Source organism: Parus major, chromosome 1 (assembly GCF_001522545.3).
Source record: "Parus major isolate Abel chromosome 1, Parus_major1.1, whole genome shotgun sequence".
NCBI classification, from domain to species: Eukaryota; Metazoa; Chordata; class Aves; order Passeriformes; family Paridae; genus Parus; species Parus major.
The window spans coordinates 69,821,561-69,836,592 of NC_031768.1; the positions used below are offsets into that span (position 1 = coordinate 69,821,561).

Genomic DNA, 15,032 nt, shown 5'->3' on the forward strand with positions numbered 1-15,032 from the left:
CTTTTGAATGGCTGAACTACAGCTAACTTTGAAAACTTTATTTGTAGATATTGCTAAGAAAAGGTAGCATAGCCAGACACTTGTTTCTCATCAGCTGTTCAATGTAATGTTGGCTGAGGCACCATTGGCTACCTTTTCTTTTAAGGAAAAAAAGACTAACTAAAAGACATACTTTTTTTACCCTTTCAGTTGGTCATTTTTTTTAGAATACACATCTGTTTGGGTAATGGAGATTAAGATAATAATTTTAAGCACTTTCTTGAATAAAGAAGCGTAGTTTATTTCAGCTGTAAAAAATGAGGAGTTTGTTAATTACAGTGTGCTAAAGAGTCACAAAGACAAATAGTTTTGGAAAATTACATATGTCCTTTCACTTTTTTGTTTGGCTTTATCAGAATTTCAGACACTGTAGGATAAAAGCAAGCACCTCTCAGCCCATGGATTTAAATTTAATACATTATTTTTTATCTTTTACTTCCTCTTTGAAACTCTGTTTTTTATACTACCTGCAAAAATCACGATAACAGACATATCACGAGAATGTTTAGAGTTTTGACTTTGGATAGGACAAATAAGTTAGGGTACTTGTTTTCTCTCTGGAGTTTCCTCAGTGCCAACAGAGCAAAGGAAGTTTCATGTTCCTTCCTTTATACAGTCATCCATTCTCATTTCAAGAACTATGCCTGAATCTGTTGGGAAACAGCATTTCATTCTGGACCTACTAGCCTTTACACATCACTCTGGAGAGGTGATGAAATCTTCATGCTTGGGGACTTTAGACAGAGCCCTGATAAATCTCTTCAAAGCTCACTTTGCTTTGAGTGAGGGTTGGACCAGATGACTTTTGGAGGTCTGTCACAATTTAAATTATTCTGTTGCAGTCAGGGAAATACAAAGAAAAAGGTATTTTGATTTTGGTGAAGTTAAGGCTGATAGTTTTGATTTTCTTTGCTAAGAAAACATAAGGAAACAGTACTAAACAGCATTAAAACATAAGTCTATCATCACTTGAATGAGTCACTATGTGAAGTAACAATACATAAATGAATAGCAATATAATTGTGGATTATAATCTGCTATATATATATACACATTTAAAAATGTTCAGACAAGTCTGTGAATTATAGCTTTGTGTGTGGATGGAATTTGTGCACCTCTAAGATTGTTGCCATGTGGAATGCTGTATTTTTTTTATAGCATTAAACACAAGTCACTATTACCATTTTGTTTCTGACAAAAGTTATAAATTGGACTTTTCCGAGTGGGATACTGCACCTACCCACATGGAAGATTATAAAATATTGTGTTACTATTAACAAGGTAATTGTGGGTTTTGTTCACATCCAGTAGAACTACAACAGTAGAACTACTCATATCAAATATGAGTAATTTATTTTACTGCTTGATTTTCTCCAATTCTGACCCTATTTGTATATAGTTTCAATCTTGATGATCAGCATATTGTAAATGCAGCATTTAGATTGAAAAATGCTTCTTCCAATAAAGGATTATTCATTCTGGGATTTATTTCTGGTGCCTATTTTTTTTCTTTTCTGTTTGTCATTAATAGTATCAGATTTCTTCCACCATACATAAGAAAATGTTGAACAATATAAAGAGTTTAGGAAATAACGTGGGGTTTGTTTTTTTTTTCCTTCTTACAGGCCTGGCAGCTGCGATTCAGTCACCTCGTGGGCTATGGTGCCAAATACTACTCCTACCTCATGTCCAGGGCTGTTGCCTCTATGGTGTGGAAACAGTGTTTTGCTCAGAACCCATTTGATAGGTAAAAACACAGAAATGTTAAATAGAATGAAATACTAGTTGCTTCTGGAAAACATGAAACCAATTAGGTTGGTGGGCTTTTTTGATGCAAATTAGTTTTTAGCATTTTTCTTGATTTTAAGAGGACTACAAAGCAGGAAATCACCACAGATATATATATATATATATGTATGTATATATATATTTATATATACACACTTTGGGATATGTTCATTGTTGCAAAAAAATTGTGTCAATGTTTTAAAATACAGGTGTGTCAGTTGGGAGGCACTGAAACCCCTATTTAGATGTAATTAGAGAGCTTGAAATTAATAGATGCCTAATTGCTTGTAGTTTTCTATTGAAATCAAAGCAACTGTGGATATTAAACAAGCTTCATGTCACCAGCTTCAAAGCTCAGTATAGTTATCCTACTCATTTTGCTTTGTGAAATTAAAAAGCAAATTGTGAGGTCACAAACTGTAAGCATTCCTATACCTTTGCTGAATGTTCAGGACATTGTAACAGAGCAACTTTTTCCCTTTGGCACAATGAAGCCTGAAATGTTGTTTGCAAAGTAACTTCTAGAAGCACAACACATGCTTATAATTATTACATTTGTCTAGTTCAATTCCTCATAGTGGGATTTAAATGTAATTTGAATCTGAGGAGTGAACATGGCATCAGTCATCGTTTCAGGGTGGAAAATTTCATTTGGTCTCTGTCTGAGTTCTGCAGAGAACCTAGAAGCAATCCTGAGTGAAGGCAGGACAGGTTGTGTTTGCAGATGGCTCTAACACCTGTGTTTCTCCAGGGCAATGGGGGAGCGCTATCGTAGAGAGATGCTGGCACACGGCGGTGCAAAGGAGCCCATGCTGATGGTGCAAGGTAGGAAATAAATTATAACTGTTTTATTCTCCTGCAAAAGGAAGAAATTTCAACTTAGCTGTGTGGTCTTTTTAGTTTAATTATGATGTTCACTGGGTTTATGAAAGAAAAATTTAAGTTACTGGTCATCACCTTTGTATCATGGTCAGTAGAACTCCTTGTGGTACGTGGAGTACACACAGATAGCTGGGCTGAAGTGTTGGAAAGGTTTGTATTACAAAGCTGTCTAAAGAATTCAGAATAAACTTGAAGGAAGGTAGATTACATAATTTCTTGGGTACAATAAAGTAGTAGCTTTTCCATAAATGGAATTTATTATATCTCTGGTTGCTTACTTTGTATAGGAGAAATTGAACTTGTTTTGGCCATATCATTTCAGTGTCATCAAAATGTCTTTGGCTGTATCAGTACTTCAAGTGTACATTTTCATGTAATACAGTTCTGACAACTGTAATAAAGAAATGTAGTTCATTATTCATATCACTACCATATTTGCCTTTTGAACCTGGAAAATAACACTTAAAAATCATTCATATCCATAGCAAAAATACTCTGTGTGTTCATACCTTAAAAAACAATGCCAGAAGAATTAAACAAGTTTGAGAAGCTGCTAACTTCAGCTCAAATCTGTGAAATCAGGGTAAAGACTTTTCTGTATAATGTTGCAGAATTCAAACCAAACATTATTTTTGCCATTCCTAAGATGAGCACTTGCTAAGTCCTGGCACATCTTTCATTTTTTCTCTGAAATTCTTAGTATTAAGAATGAATATGAATTCACTGGTCTCTGTCACTCAGTTTTAGCAGACTGGAACTCGTGGGACTTTTTCTACAGATAAGGAAGACAGTGGTAACGTGTCTGTATTTCATCATGAGATTGGCACAGTTTCACGACCGGAACATTTCAGTTCTTTGACCTATCTGTTTATATTTGAGGCCATGACCTCTGCTCTCCTTAGACTCATCATGTATTAAGCAGCTACATATTTCTTAGGTTGTCTATTTATGTTTCTGATCTACAGGGTTACTTTTCATTCAATATGACTTCCTGAACTTACTTTTCTGTACTGTTCTTGAAGAGTTTGTGTTTGTTACCTTGAAAAACTGTAGCCCAGAACTGTGGATTAAGAAGTTGCAAGACAGGAATGTGCATCTTTACAAGCATGTCCAATTTTTACACTGTAAATCATATGGTGGAGAAAGAAAACTGTTTTTAAACAACAGATATGCTTTTGATCTCTTTCTTGGATATATTCTTTATTTTACTAAGCATGGAATTTTCCTGCAATGTCCTGGAAACTATGTTGAAGTTGCTGGCAGTGTGCTTCCTTGAATCAAGTACTACTTGAATGAAGTTTCAAAATTAATCTGTGGATGGTCCTACGGAAAATCTAGGGAAGTAAAACTGGCTTTCCCCCTTGCATGTGATAGGATCTTACTGGAGACAGTGTCAAAGGGCTCACTGAAATCCAAGGAGGTGATGTGCACTGCTCTCCCCTTTTCTGCCAGGCCAGTTATTTCATCATCTAAGATTATCAGTTATTTAAGCATGACATGCCTTTGGTGAATCCATGGTGAGTATTCCTGATTATTTTACTGTTCACGAGTCTAAAAACAGTTTACAGGATTAGCTGCTCCAACACTTTCCTAGGGTCTGAGGTGAAACTGACCAGCTTCAGTTCCTTGAGTTCTGCTGCTTGCTCTTCCTGAAGATAGACATGACTTTTGCTTTTTTCCAGTCTTTTGGGACCTCTCCTATTTTAATAGAGAGCTGCCTAGCAATGCCATCTGCCAGCTCCCTTAGCACTCAGGGGTGCATCCTGCCAGGGCTTCTGGGCATGTTTATTCGCAGTTTTCTTAAGTGTACCATGATCTATCTGATCCTCTTCCATCAAAGATACACCCTCCTTGCTTCAAATTATCTCCCAGGTCACTTTTCTGTTCTGAATTTCACTTTTACACTCTTTATACAGAAATCCTGATATTCAGGATTATAAAAAATAATCAGTGTTCATCAGCAGATTCTTTGTGTGTATCCCGATGTTCATATGTACACAGTAAAAGTAGTTAAGTAAAAAACTTAACATGCTTGAACGACTCCCTGAAGAATGAAATCAGGGTGACTCAGGTGTTTTGACAAGACAATAACTTGATTGCTGATTGATTTGGATTATTGGAAGCTAAATCATAGAACACACCCGATGAAAAAAGTTATATATATACTTGATTGGTCTTTATTTATTACAAAAAAAGAGAATTTATAGAGAAAAGTAGGAACAATTCAATTTGTTTAGGTTCAGTGAGCTTCTGATTCCTCTTGCTGCTTTTTTTCATTACCAATATTCCAACTACTTGATTTCTGTCTCTTGTTGGTTTCCATCAATTGCAAAACTGTATTCCCACAGCAAATAACGAAACATATCTGATTAAAGACAGATTCCACCAAACTTTAAAGCTTGTTGATTTTACTCCTCTTCAGAGAAACAGTCCAGATTCTGTGCTCACTAGTGCCCTATTTCAAAAACTTCTTAGGTTGTTATTTCAGGTGTTTTTTTTATGTGGGCTTGCACATGTCTGGCTTTCGAATGCACATCTGCAGCCTCACCCTTGAAGTACTTCCATACCTCATTAGGAAGTTAGCCATGTTCATTGGCTTTTTGATAGCAGGTTATTTCATGAGCACATTTCATTTATGCAGTTTCTTTGTTATGATTTTCTTCTCAGAATCTATCTTTTATTTTTCTTTTGTGTTTGGATATGACCCTAGCTTTTCATCTTTCTCCAACATGATTCCATAGATGTACTGATAAGGAAAGATAAAGGATCTGACCTGTGGAGTTAATGACAAGGTTCCTGTTTGAACTAGTCTTTAATTAGGAAACACAATATACTTTTTTTTGTTGTTGTTTTTGTTTGCATTTGATTCTCTTGGTATTTGTTTCCTTTAAAAAAACCAAAATTATAGAGGTTTTTTTGAAAACTTTTAAAACATTTTCTGGTGACCTTTTTTTATGCTACCCCTTGATAGTCAATGAAATTCAGAAATAGTCACAAATATAGATATCAGAAGCAATTGAAAAAGGGTCAACAATGTTTTGTCCGAGAGGCTTATTTTCTTTTAATTTTTCCTTAGAGAAAAAGTAGATTTCAAGAAGAACTTGATTCCTCTGTCATTTTCTATTGACAATATAGCTCTTGTAGATTTTCTTCTTCCTAGGACTACATGGCATTAGGGATTCCAAATTTCTTTAAAGTTATATAACCCAGGTGTCCCTTCCAGGTCCAGTTGTGTGCCGGTTGCAGGTCTGAACAAGATTCAGGTGTGCACCATTCCTCCCTCTCTCCCTTGGCACTCCCTGGCTGGAAAGAAACCCAGGTGCATAGGCAGAAAGTGAATTGCAGTGTGAAAACTACTGGGTTGGATGTTTTGGGAACTGAGAGTATATTGTGGAGTGCAATTCTCCTACAGCCTTGGTGCAGTCACATTGCCCTTGGGGCTTCTGAAGAAGTCCTTGTGCAAAATGCATGTGAAGTTGTGTTCTTGCTTTGTTGATGCCCTATTACACTGCAGTCATACTCAGCCCTGTGCCTACATGGTAACCAAACCAAATGGCTGTGTAAATAAACACTCATTTGCTCCAATGCTGTTTGAAAATTTGCTTTTCCATGCCTCAGACTGCACTTCATGGAGTAATTATAATTTGAAGAGGCTGCAAAAATCTTCAGCTGATGATTATACATCTCTTTGGAAGTGTAAGAAATATGCATAAATCCTAGAAGGTGATGTGAATGGTAACATATGTTAGCTCAAACTACATGGACCCAAAATAATTAGTGTTCCAGGGGATAGAGGCCAAATTTTGCCACAGGCTTTATCCTTCTCTCAATTTTCAGTGATTGTAGGTTATAGCTAACCATCTCTCAAAAGGGCGTGGTTAACCACAGTGCTGTAATGTGAAAGAAACTTCAAAGCAGCAAAGATAAGCTATGCAGTTGCCTTAGGCTTGGGAGAGACTGAGCTGAAATAAGAGTTGGGCTGAACATATTAAAATACACTCCTAAATTTGAAAACTGCAACCATCAGACCTTGTGGACATCTTACTAAATCATTTAGACTGAAGTGCTGAGTACTTACAATATATCAAAGCTGATCTTGCTTTGATATATTTTAATGGGGTTTGAAGAGAGACATGACCACTCTTTAGCACATCAGTGTAGAGTAAGAGGTTAAAACACAGAAATACCATCATTGCCTGTTTCTTTTGGAGCTGTCTACTCTAAAATCTGTAGTTACTTATTTAACGAGGGCACCATCATTTCACTACAGTAGGAGTTCTTTAGCAATGACCTCAGTTACTCTTTGTCCCTTCTTTGCAAAAGCGAAGTCTGCTTTTGATGTCAGTGTTGGGAAAATAGGAATGCAATAAACCACTAATGCAAGAAATCTGTTTTTGTTATCGAAGGCTGGAACTACTGGACAGGAGGTCATTTGACATCACCATTGCCAAAATGATTTTGGAATCTCCAACATATTTAAAGCAAACCTGGTTTTAATAAATAAATACAATTTGTAACAAGTTTTGAGTGATATTTGGTAAGACTGTATTCAGCTGCACTAAAATACATCCAAGTATACTGTAGTTAATTACATTTCTCTTACTCATTTTGTAATATCCAGGGTTGGAATGTTTTTGTTATGATTTACCATTTTTATGTAAGAGGGAAAATTAAATCTCCTGAAAGATAACTTCTGCCTGTCATTATACTATTGGCTCTTTTTTTTTTTTTTGCAATGTATTGATAACTGGCAGAAAAATTGTTAGTGTGTCAAAGAATTGGCTGAACATTGTTGAGACTGGCTATTTTTTATGAAGTCAGAATTGGAAGGGGAGTTTTGTGTAATGGGCCTCAGAGAGTGGTGGTTATGGCCGTCTTCATGTACCATCTGTGCAGCAGCATTTTAGTCATCTCTCCATAGTGATATCTGGTGAAAAAGGAATGATGGTACATGTTCCAGTGGGCTGCCATCCCTGTCATCTTCTTAAGGCACTCTCTTCTCTTCTGTGAAAACTGCAGGAAAATATGAATTTAACTGAAATTTTTCCAAGGCTGTTAGGGAGCGAATATGTGTGTTCCTCAGCCAGGAACCCGAGAGAAGGAATCTGCAGGAGGCCATGGCTCTCTGGGGAGCTCAGATCGGTAGCTGGGTATCTGCACACATCTGTTTCTCAGCCCAGCACATAGTGAGCCATTTTTCATTGTCAACTATAAGTAATTCCACCGTGATTTTTCTAACAGTAGAGTAGATGACAAGTTTACCAAGTACTTGGAAATATTAATTCTGTTCTCTTTCATTTTGAAAATAGCTTGATGCAAACTTCATTTAACAGAATTTCAGTCAATCTATATACAGCGTGAGATTTGTTTTCCTTTTGTTGCTTGCTATTAATCTACTGGGCCATGGCGGGTTGTGTTGTCACTTGTAACAAGTGTTTAAATTAGATTGAAATGGAATTCTGTAAGGACTTAGCAAGAAAATTCTTTCTGGTTGCTCACACCAATTTACTTTGAGCTGTTCTGTTTCCTGATGGGTTTTGAATCATTGTGTTATAGTAAAAGATGATAGTCTTTTAGCAGCATGCAATTATAATTTCCACCAAAAGCAAATATTGTTGAGGATGTGAAAGAATGTAAGTTAATGTTCAGTAGGTACACTGATCAGAAAGGGTAAAACAAGGTTATATTTACATTGGCAGATGTCAGAAAGATCACTTCAAAGAAATACAAAGATTAAATTTTACATTATTTGGCAGTTGTACTGTTGTTTTTTGGTTTTTTTTTTCCTGGTAGAAGTTATGCAGTAAATTTTCATGTGTAATCTTGAAAATGTTAATAACAGTGAAAAGACCAACTATATGTGATGTTAAATACAAAGAAATATATGAAAAGAATTTAAAGGGTATATTCTCATGCTGTCTAAAAATTTGGATTATGTAGAGGAAGGGGTGAAGTTTTTAGCTTCTCTGTTTATAGAATTACCTGACAAAGTACATGGGCATGATTCTAATACTTCTAATACACACTCATTATGCTAATTTTCTTGTCTGTTATAGTGTAGCCAAGTGCTACAGCTAACAGACGCAGTAATTTAAATTCTTAAGAAAAGGTAAGTCTAATATTCTAAAAAAAACAAAACTAAAATGTGGTATATTGAAAATGCTTTTGTTTATGTTTTCTGCCTTGTCAAAAATTTCAGATACAGCTGTACTTTAAGTATTAAATTAAATGGTTCTAAGGTGTGTTATGGTTTGAGAATTTTTTTTTTCCTGGCTTGATCAGAACTGAAACTTAGCAGATAAAGCTTTATGTACCTGCTCAATCACTAATTTATTTCAGTCATTTAAGAGTGACTGAGTCTGCAGTTAAGTTGCTTTGAAGCAGATATAATTCCCTCTTTAAAAAGGTCATGATTACAAAAATCAATTAACAGTCTTGAAACCTGTCAACTTTGTGAAAATGTGTAACAGGTGTCTGGAAGAAATTTAATAATCTCTCTACACTATAATTGCATATATTTTTTCTTGACAAAGAAATCTGATAGCTGTTTCTGTTGTATAGTGACATTAAAAGTTAGTTATCAGTAGGTGTTACCACTGACAAAACTGTCAAGGTCACAGCATCCTGATGAAGATTCTCTTGTCTTGCTTTTTTGTAGGTATGCTTCAGAAATCCCCTTCAGTTGAAGATTTTGTGGACGCCCTTGTTTCAGACTTAGACCATGACTTTGAAACATTTATCATGGACTCGTAACAACAGGACTGAATTATTTTATGCAAGATTGCGTATGTTTTCCTAATTGTGGATAAAATATTGTTGTGACTGGTTTCGCTTTTTGGTGAACGCTTTTAGAGTTGGACTGTTCATGTTGGTGGAACGGTAATAAATTCTTTAATTGGATCACCTGGTTTGCATTTATGAAGATGACTGTTTTCCATTGCATGCAAGCTTAAACATGGAATTTGAGAGAACAAATCCTCTAGCGTGTGCTGTTAGAAAATTTGATCTTGTTGGAAGAGAGCAAATGGAAATTGAACTCATCTTCAGGGTGACTGGAAGGGTATGAAAGGTCTTTTGGTACATGCACTGATTCACTATTAGGATTTACCTTGTGATGTTAAGGCCCAGAACCGTTCACACAGGTCTTTCTCAGGTGCTCATGGATTTTCTTTAACTTTGTTTAACCATGTTTCTTGTAGGAGTCCTGTACTGGAGAAGAGCAAATGGTGTTTGAAACAAAGGGAAAATTGGAAGGGAAGAAAGAAGTAAAAAACTAGGAGCTGTTGAGCTTTGAGATAGGGAAGAGAAAGATGGGAGAAGTAAACCTGTAGTCCTGCTGGTCTGTAATGGAGAATTTTGGGTGAGGAGGAAAGAGATATGTTGCAACACATAAGAGAGACAAAGGAGTAAAATGGGTACCCTACAGATGATTTGGTCACTGCAAGTTTGTTCACACGGAGTTTCCTTTTAATGATGAGTGGATGAGTTTGGGGAACTGTTTATAAAGTACAAGAGGGCGGGTTTTGGAGGGGAAAGAAAAGAATTCAAAATAAATACGTTTTTCCAGGGTAGACTGGAACAGTTTGGTAAGGTTGTGCATTATATAGTGGATGATGAACAAAGGGAATGGTATCAGTAGGTTTTTCTTTTTCTCTCTAAGTAAATTAGGAAATAGTATTTGAGGGTGTTTTGGGGGAAAAAAAAAGAAAACTGGTGATTTTTTTCTGTCGGAATGGCCTTGTTTAGGGGTCTTCTGTAGGTTGTTAGGTATTGTAATTGTTCTGCTCAGCAGAAATGCAGTGAAAGAAGCAAGAGAAGAAGAGAACGAAAGCTGAGAGATGAGGGCAAATAACTGAGAGAGAAGCAAGTAAAGGTAAAAGAACCCAGTCAGAAAAAGTGGATGCTTGGGAAGGGATAAACAAGAGTGAGAGCTGATTGGATGATTTGCCCTCTTTTTAGCAGAATCTGTGCAAAAGGATATTGTTTGATATTTTTACCCTGTTTTTTTCACTACCTGTTTTTGCAAGGTGGAGGTTGCTTTGTGTGAGTAGTGCTGTCATTCTGGTAGAGGTGGGTTTAGACATTTTTAGATGCTTTGATTAAACCATAGTGGGTGCCTTTTCAGACATGTACCACAACCAGGCTTCTGGCCTGTACTGCTGACTGGCTGCATTGTGTGTCTGCAGTTGTTCCCTGAGAGGGAAGAGTGAATGGTTTTGCTTAACAAACTAGGTGGGCATTTTGCTGTAAGTAAAGTCATTAAAAAACCCACAAAGTGTCATTGTAGGTGTGAGTAAAACCACATTGTGAAGATGGGAAGGCCTGTAAAGTATACAATAGCTGATGAATGTAAATTTAACAACCCATAGTGGGGTATTTAATGGAAGTGTATTTCAAAGGGAATTCAAGGGTGTTGCTAAGGGAGCCTCAAATTGTTTGTTGCCTGGGTTTTGTACTGGAACAAACTAACGATTATGTTTATCTGGAGCTGGCACACGTTGAAAGATTCATTGTGACAAAAAGAACTTAGCAAACGGAAATCCTCGTGCTGACACGGCTCTGGAAGCACTGCGGTAAAGAAAATAAAGCATCATAATTGGCGGAATAAGCAGAGCATTTACAATTAAGAGATTGCCCCTGCATTTTAATTGGAAAGAAATTCAAGTGGTATTGGATTTGGTGTACAGATACCTCTTCAAACTATATGTGGTAGTCACATTGCTTTATGGTCCTGGCTGCTGTTCGTTAATTCACGACCTCATTTGATCCTTCTGCAAACAACAGTCTTTTCAAGGTTTTATCAGAGTGGCATCAAACAGTATCTTCCTAATATGAAATCAGATACCATTAAAGAAAGGAAGAAAATCTTGCCTTTTTGCCAAAGGATAGTGGATTGCAGCTTATTGCTCAGATTTATAACTTGTGGGATGTCTGACAAAGATGGGAACTGGTAGAAAAATAAATACATCTCAGAATGATGGCTTCAGAATCTTTCATGAGGAAACTCTGTTGACTCCACTGATTTTTTTAAATTTTTTTTTAATGAAATAACCTTTGAGGATTGAACAGTAGACGTGATTAAGCCTCTAGGGAACATATTATACCACCACCATGAGGCTTACTAGAGAAGGGGAAATATTATTCTAAATTTTTTTTCTTTTTTTGATAGTTTCTAAAAATGCTTCCAGCTGTTCAAATGTCTGATGTTCTTTCCTTTTTTTTTTTTTCCTTTTCAAGACACTTTTATTTTCCTGCAAATAATGTGTATTCTCAGTAACATGAGACCTCTCTTGTGACCAGCAGTCTAACTCTTCATAAATGTAAAAGCCACTGTAATCCTTTTCCAGCATTCCATGCTTTCCCACTGGGACTGCTGAACCAGCTATCCAAAAGTTTGGTTTATAATACTGTAACTCAGCATCATGCTTTTAATCCGAAATTTTACAATGTTTTGGATTTTAGCTGCTATGGAAAATAAGTAGTGAACATCTTCAGAAGAAATTATACCCTTATGCAATCCTGAAATAATAACACATAATTACAACACATCAGAAAGCACAGGTGGATTACGTTTGGAAGTTTGAGGTGTGAACTTTGCTGGTTTGTTTTTTTTTTTCATTTAGTGTTTGATGTGATTATTTTCCTGATTCACATAAGATAGACTGAAATATTGTGTAATAATTGCTTTCAGGTGACATAAATACAGCTGGTGTTGGATGAAGTTCCCTAAACACCAAAGAAGATAACAGGAGGAAAAGGCAGTAGTTAAGAAGGCAGGGAAGAGAAGGGAAATCAGGCAGGGAAGAATTGACTGTAGATTAGAAATGAGGCATGGTAATGGGTTGATACAGAAGCAAAAAAAACCTCAGAGTTAAAGACTTGGGCAGAGTAAGAGGGCTTTCTTTCCACAGCAGTAAGTCTAAAATGGAAATTACAGCACTGCCAGTAACAGAAAAGGCAGAGGTGTTCAAAAATGTTTCTGCTTTGTGTTCAGTGGAATGCCAGATGGAAGAATTCATATCATATGCTGATAAAAGCTTTTCTACAGATGTTAAATAGCTGCTTGTACAGCAAGTCAGAATCTAAATCAGTGTGCAAAAATGAGAAATGAATTTATGTCAAAGTAAGAGAGCTTAGTATTATAGATGACACTTAAGATGGAAATGGAGAGATGATCGTAACAGCAGTGTTGATGGCTCAGAAAACATGCATCTTAGTCTGTCCTAAGATTAACCTAATGATGATACAGAAGCACAAATTTGAAAGATTGAACACTGATCCGAGAACAAGTGTTTAACAAGAGCTGGTGGCTGAAATTAGATAAAGGTGCACCTGATTTCTGGTTTATATGTTGACAGCAGGGACAACATATGAGAAGAGCTGGGGTTGACTGATCAGCAGCAGAAACGTACATCAGAACTGGACTGTTTTCTGAAAAACCTGCCCTAATTCAGATTTATTCAGAGAAGCCCTGTAGCCTCAGTTGCACCAGGGCAAAGCCACCTTTTGTGATCCAACAAGCTGTGAGTGAGGAGAGTGTCTTTGGAAGGAGGTTTTTCCACAAGGGTAGCAAGTCTGTGCTTGCTGGATAACTGTCCTGCTGGCGGCTTCCCCTTGTCTTCCGTGGAGAGCTGGAAAAGCAGTGTCAGCCAAAGCACCTCCTCTGCTTGCTGTGAAGTGGGAGGCACTGTGTGTCTGCTATTTCAGATTGCTTCTGGGCAAAGTATTGGAGATTTTATGTACCCAGAGCCAGGGATTTACTTGTGTGCTGTTGGGAACAAGTTCAAATCGGTGCTTTACCCCAGCAGGTTTGCAGTGTAGTGAAAGGGGAGTATTGCATTGAAATCAGAAAGAATTCAAAAGTTAAAGAACTTGAGAATTGAAGATGCACAATAGCAAAAGGCAAGCACACAGATTTCCCTGGGAGAAGGACCGTGGGAGAACAGCTAGTGTGCTCCAGGAGGAGAGGGAGGGAGATAAAAGATAAGGAAGTATAAATCAGCACCATCAGGGCTGTCTGTCGGCCCTTCTGATCTTCCCCGGGCTGAGATTTGTTTACTTTCAAGTCCGCTGCGCCTGCTCCTCAACAAGCTGGCACACGGAGCTGCACGGGTGTAGGAAATCATTAGGACTTCTTGTCTGGAGGAAGTATCCAAAAAATCTTTGGAGACAAACTACTTAAACCAGAAGCAAAGTGGCGATACATATCTGACAGGATGACTGGTGGGTGCTCTGCTGCTGTGCCGATTTGAAAGCACAGAGGGGAAGGGAGTGGGAAACCTCTTGCCAGCAGCTGCCAAAGAGCCAGTAGCTTCTAAGGCAGCTTGTGAGTGTCTAAAACTTGCCATTCTGGCCACCTTCACTCTTGATGAGAAGAAGCAGACGTCTTCAAAATGGAATATATCCTACCGGTCTAAGGATGGGAAGGAACCAGCTCTTTTATGTGCCTTTTGTTGCTCCAGTAACTAGAGATAGAGCACAGATGGCTGGAATAGAAGTGTCAGGAACCCTGGTTTCTTTTCAGAGCACCTCAAAGCACTGACTATTTTTTTATTTATTTTTTTTTCAATGCTACAATTTTTCAGTTGTCATACATGACTGAGTTCAGGCATCATTGACAGTATCGTGGTACAACATTAAAATTGCCACAGAAGATGCTCTCAGTTAATCTTTAGGACATCTTAGGTTCTATTAAGTGCCTTTTGGCCCTTGTCCCTCTGACTCCTTAAGGCACTTTCACTTCACTCCTTAGACATCTCTGAATGCCCCCATCTCCACTTACAGCTGCAATGGGACATGACCTAGGGGGAAAAGAGGAGGTGAGGGATGCTTTGGGTTGTGATAGACCCAGAGGTTGTGTCAGAGGAAAAAGCAAAATGGCAGCATGGCAGGTTCTTCCCACCCTGTCCACAGCTGCTGGTACCCATTCAGCCTGGAGTTTGTATCATGCTCAAACAGCGTTTCTCATCCACCTTCCCTGTGCTGAGGGAAAGCTTTGGGGAAATGCCCTGAATGTGATCCACTAAGAAAGTGAAGCGTTGCCAAACTGGGCCAAGTTGGGATGGATGAGCCCCCCGCAGGCCACAGGACAATACTCAATACTCTGTAGGCAGCAGCTCTTCATGAATAATATATCAGGTAGCTGTTTGAAGGCACTTGTCCCTTGAAAATGGTCAGAAGCCAGTGTTTGGCTGATGTTTGCAGCAGCCCTTAACTTCATCAAGCTCTTCTGACATACAGCAGATTAGCAGGGCAATTGTTAAAAATACTCTATTTATTAATGGAACTCTTCAGAAGTAGCCCCAAGGCTCAGTCATAACCTA

At 37.6% G+C, this 15,032-nt stretch overlaps 1 protein-coding gene across 2 annotated transcripts in view; it reads left to right on the forward strand.

The window, feature by feature from the left end:
• MIPEP (mitochondrial intermediate peptidase) overlaps nucleotides 1–9,609 on the forward strand; it is a 66,945-nt gene extending 57,336 nt beyond the window's left edge. For both annotated transcript variants that reach the window (XM_015622252.3, XM_015622263.1), the window contains exons 17-19: nucleotides 1,665–1,786; nucleotides 2,579–2,652; nucleotides 9,368–9,609. In XM_015622252.3, coding sequence (XP_015477738.1) covers nucleotides 1,665–1,786; nucleotides 2,579–2,652; nucleotides 9,368–9,462 — 291 coding nt within the window. In that variant the 3' untranslated portion in view covers nucleotides 9,463–9,609. The remainder of the gene's footprint in view (nucleotides 1–1,664; nucleotides 1,787–2,578; nucleotides 2,653–9,367) is intronic.
• Nucleotides 9,610–15,032: the final 5,423 nt, after the last annotated feature.